This window comes from Chinchilla lanigera, unplaced genomic scaffold, assembly GCF_000276665.1.
Source record: "Chinchilla lanigera isolate Chin_1 unplaced genomic scaffold, ChiLan1.0 scaffold00010, whole genome shotgun sequence".
NCBI classification, from domain to species: domain Eukaryota; kingdom Metazoa; phylum Chordata; class Mammalia; order Rodentia; family Chinchillidae; genus Chinchilla; species Chinchilla lanigera.
In genome coordinates this window covers 35,637,686-35,642,826 of record NW_004955411.1, presented here as the reverse complement: position 1 = coordinate 35,642,826, position 5,141 = coordinate 35,637,686, and the positions used below count along the sequence as shown (strand labels likewise).

Sequence of the window (5,141 nt, the reverse complement as noted above, 5' to 3'; positions counted from 1 at the left end):
AACAGATTAAAAGCTGTTAAGAGAAAATACACAAATCACCTATAAAGGAAAGCCCATCAGAATCACAGCTGACTTCTCAACACAAACCCTCACAGCAAGGAGACTTTTGAATGAAGTATTTCAAGCCCTAAAAGAAAACAACCTCCAACTCAGATTGACGTACCCCACCAAAACTATCTTTCAAAATTGAGAAAGAAGATACTTCCATGAAAAAGAACACCTGAGGAAATTTATGAGCACCAAACCAGCACTCCAGAATGTTCTGAAGGACATTCTAGAAAGAGAAAACAAGGACTACAACTCCATGAACCCCACCTGAAGGAATCCAACAGGCAAGGCAAACCATTAAACAGGGTGAGGGTGCGAAGCTATGTGTTGACTCGACGTTATTGCTTGTGAGACTGGAGTTCTGTTCAGAAAGTCTTTGCTTACACCTATGTCTTTAAGAGTTTTAGCTATTTTGTCTTGCAGCAGCTTGTGTCTCTATTTTTAATATTTAGATCTTTAATCCATTTTGATATTAGTTTGGTGCATGGTGAGAGACACAGGTCTAGGTTTAATCTTCAGCATGTGGATAGCCAGTTTTCCCAGCACTATTTGTTCAAATGGCTATCTTTACACCAGTGAAAATATGTGGCCCCTTTGGTCAAAAATAAGGTAGCTCAGTGTGCCTGGAGTTGATTCTGCATTCTCTATTCTAATCCACTGACTCATAAATTTGGTTTTTTGTTTGTTTGTTTTGCCAATATCATGCTATTCTTAATCACTGTAGCTTTGTAGTATAACTTAAGTCCAGGACTGTGCCTTCTCCTGCCTTGCCCTTGCTGCTCCAAATTGCTTTTGCTATCCTAGGTCTCTTCTGCTTCTATATGAATCTTAGGAGCATTTTCTCTAGTTCTGTGAGGAATGCTGTTGGTATTCTGATCGGGTTTGTGTAACATCTGTGTAACAATTTTGGAAGTACAGTTGGCCATTTTCATTATATTGGTTCTCCCTATCCAGGAACAGGGGTATTACCACTTTCTGATGTTCTCTTCCATTTTAAGCATAAAGGCCTAATGTATACCCCTCACCACATGTTCAAATGCTCTATCTGCCTCTTTTCTTTTTCCCTATACCCCTTCAAATACGTCTCCCCAACTGGGGATTGGGTGCAGGACTGTAGCACTGAACGACATCCTGCCATTTTTTACATTTTCAGTTTGAGACAGGATCTCACTTTCATCTCTGTTATTCAGGCTGCGACCCTCCTGCCTCAGCATGCATCACCACACCTGGCTCATGCTCCTTCATTCTTAAATTTTCAACCCTCCCTAAGTTGGCTTGTTAGAATGTTAGCTAAGGATGAACCTTAGAGCATGTTTAGCCCACCTCCCTCATTTTACAAAACAAATGGAAGCTGGAAGAGTAGCTCAGAAGAATAAAATGTGCTTAGCATGTGCGAGACCCTGGGTTCAAACCTCAGCATGTACACATGCCCACACACACACAGGAAAACCAGGCTTGATGGCACATGCCTGTAATCTCAGCATTCAGGAGGTTGAGGTAGAAGGATCAGCACGTGTTTGAGGCCAGCCTGGGCTACACAGTGAGTTCAAGGCCTGAACTGCATAGCAGGACCCAGCCTCAAAAAATAAGTAATAAATAAATAGATAGATAGATGGATAAATAAATAAAGCACTTACACAATGATATGAGGGCTAATTTAACTGAATAAATGTTTTTCCCTAATCATATTGCATATAAGAGAAACATCTACAACTTGAGGCAATGTTCCCTCTAACTCCAGTGGATGAATGGTCATGGGAACTTGGTGACCCCCAACTCAAGTACGAGGTAACCATGCCACATCCACAGCCAGACAGACAGGGATGCTGCGCCTCAGGGCCACACTTCATTTTAACCAGAGCTTGCTTCACCAGTCAGAAACATTGGTATCCAAAGACACATGAATAACCCACGGACTCGACCAAATTCTTTCTTACTCATGCTAACTTCCCTCTATTAGTATGACTATATTAATATGCTCTCTTCTTTATCTGGAGACTAGCAGACAGTTTTTTTTCTCACCATGTTGAGACTGTACCCATGGCCTCCCACATGCTAAATAAGCAAGCACTCTGCCACTGAGCTATACTCCAGCCCAGAAAATCATTTCATTCAGTATCACAAAATAAAAAAGCAAAACAAAACCAAACCAAAACCCATTTTAGAGTTCAATGGTTACTTCTGAATCCTGAACACCATTAGTTTATCTGAGTCACAAAAATAACTCTAAATAAAAACACAAATGGAAATGATACTTACCTATAACTAGGTTATTGGGACGCTTCTTATTATGGGATCCAAACATGAATAAAGAACAATCTGACTTCTTTGAAAAGAATTCCTATAAAACCAAACAACAATAACACCAAAACCTTAAGAATGTCACCTCTTAAATTAAAAAATATCAGTTTTTCCCCCTAACGGAAGTTAATGAAGACAACAAAGTACATCAGAATAAACAAGAAAATGCTTTTAGCTTTCCACTTCAAATCTTCTGATTTCGGTGAGCTAGGGGAAAATAGTACAGTTAATAAGTAAACTGAAACAAATTTATTTTGTTATATAGAATTTTAGAATAGCAAGGCCAGGTATGGTGGTGCACGCCTGTAATTCCAGCACTCAGGAGGCTGAGGCAGAAGGATCATTGTGAGCTCGAGACAGCCTGGGCTACAAAGTGAGCTCAAGGCCAGCCTGAACTGCATAGTGAGATCCTGTCTCAAAAAAAAAAAAAAGAATACCATATCAAGTGATTCAGTTGCTGAATAAATCCCTTTACTCACAGAACGTGACCACTACTAGCAACAGCACAACCTAGCACATCTAGCAGGCCTACGTGAATCTATCAATGCAGTGTTCTTGGATATTTGTAACTGGGTTCATGAATTTAAAATGCACATCACTACTTGTCATTGTAAACCTGCAGTATCCATGCCACCCAGTGATGACTGCCGCACGTCCATGCATGACACCCGGCAGGGCTGATGGAAACACCTACGGCATCCCAATGTAAGATCAAGCTTCTGTGGCTCTCAGAATACTGGATCTTACCCAGGTTGGTGGAACACACCTATAATCCCAGTGCTCTACACAATTTACCAATTTGGAGAAATCCTGTCTCAAAAATTAAGAAAAGGCCCAGCAAAGGCCCTAGATTCCATCCCAGTCACACACATGGGCACACACCCCACACGCTGGCTTCCATTACAGGTTTGACAAGTGAAAATATAGACATGATGCTTAATCCTGGGAAGTTCCTTTTACACTATGCATGTATTTACAATATCCCACCATAGCCCACATGCATATAGTCACTATACCCATAGCTCGATCCATTGAAATCATCAATCTTAGCACAGAAATTAGATTCCAAGTGTTCCAGTCCAAAAATCAGCTGCCCTAGACAAAGTGGTACACACCTGTAACCCCAGCACTTGGGAGAAGATCACCACAAGGGCAAGGACAAGGCCAACTGAGAGCCTGTCTCAAAAAAAAAAAAAAAACAGCTGCAAATCTCCCAAATTAATGACCAAAAAAGTAAACAGATAAACAGCCATAATCCTCAACTTTTTCTTCACAGGTAAAAAGACTCTGAAGTGTGGGCCATTGCATGGTTATCATTCAACCCAGTACTTAAGCAGAAGCAAATGGGATCCACCCCAAAAAAAGCACCTATCAACTCCCAGTACGGCTGGGGATATAGCTCAGCGGCACAAGTGCCTGCCTGGCAAGTTCAAGGTTCTGAGTTTGATTCCCAGTACAAAAAAAAAAAGCTGCAGCCCAGGCATGGAGACATACGCCTGTTTTTTTTTGTTTTTTTTTTTTTTTTTTTTTTTTTTTTTTGGTTTTTTGGGTTTTCTCCGGTACCGGGAACCAAACTCACTACCTTGCGCTTGCCAGGCAGGCGCTTTGCCGCTGAGCTAAATCCCCAGCCCCGAGACACACGCCTGTAATCCCAGCACTCAGGAGGTTGAGGCAGGAGGATCACTGAGTTCGAGACCAGCCTGGGCTACAAAGTGAGCTCAAGGCCAACCTGAACTGCAGAGCGAGACCCTGTCTCAAAAAGAAAAACAAAAAAACAGAAACAAAAAAACTCCCAGTATGAAGACTATAAAGCCAGAAAGTGGAAGAATTCAGGCTCTGCCATTTACTATGGCATCTAGACAAATTAATACTTCTGAGAATTTCATCATCAAAGAAAACCTGCAAGGCTCATAGACTTGTGAGTGTAACCTGCACAGTGTCTGCTATCAGGCAGTACTCCAAAATACTGTCTAAATCAATAGGGATGCTTCTTTGATTTTGTTTTTTTCCGGTACCAGCAATTGAACTCACGACCTCACACTTGCCAGGCAGGCGCTGTGCCGCTGAACTAAATCCCCAGCCCAACTTCTTTGATTTCTTGAGACAGAGTTTCACTATGTAGTTTTCAAGCTGGCCTGGAACTCATGATGTAGTTCAGGTTGGCCACAAACTCACAGCGATCTTCCTGCTTCAGTCTCTTAGTGCTGGGAATTATATAGTTATGTGCCTTCACACCCAGCAGGAATGTTTTTTTTAAAATGTGCATGTGTGTGTGCATGTGCATTTTCAACAGTCTCATACCATGACTTATACCCCAAAACGGCCTTCATGTGAGTGTGATGCCACTGTCACTCTTCTCCACAAAGTCTGCTTCCTATCTGCTAAAATTCTAGAGCAAGGGCAATTGCTGTCTTTTAAAAGGCCACTTAGTAAATGTATTTTGGCTTTTTACATGGGAGTTTATGTTGGTCTGGTTGGTTTGTGGTGCTGAAGATCAGACCCAGGGCCTTACCCATGCTAAGCACACCTCTACCATTCATCAGCAACCACCTGCAATGCTTTGAACAAAAAAGAAACACAACTGTCTTTTCCTCTTTTTGAAACAGTTTCCCTGTGCAGTTCAGGCTGGCCTTAACTCACCTTGTAGCCCAGGCCAGCCTTGAATTTAAAGCAATCCTCCTGCCTCAGCCTCCCAAGTGCTGAGATTACAGGTGTGCTAAAAAAATAACTCTTTATGGGCAACTCACTGGGGCCTCTTTCTGTCTCTCAGGAGCTACTGCTATTCCCCATCC

At 41.9% G+C, this 5,141-nt stretch overlaps 1 protein-coding gene across 2 annotated transcripts in view; it reads right to left on the bottom strand.

Annotated features, from left to right (window-relative positions):
- The window catches only part of Rpf2 (ribosome production factor 2 homolog), a 36,777-nt gene that overhangs the window by 21,077 nt on the left and 10,559 nt on the right, over positions 1–5,141 (bottom strand). For both annotated transcript variants that reach the window (XM_005377895.2, XM_005377896.2), the window contains one exon: positions 2,308–2,389. In XM_005377895.2, coding sequence (XP_005377952.1) covers positions 2,308–2,389 — 82 coding nt within the window. The remainder of the gene's footprint in view (positions 1–2,307; positions 2,390–5,141) is intronic.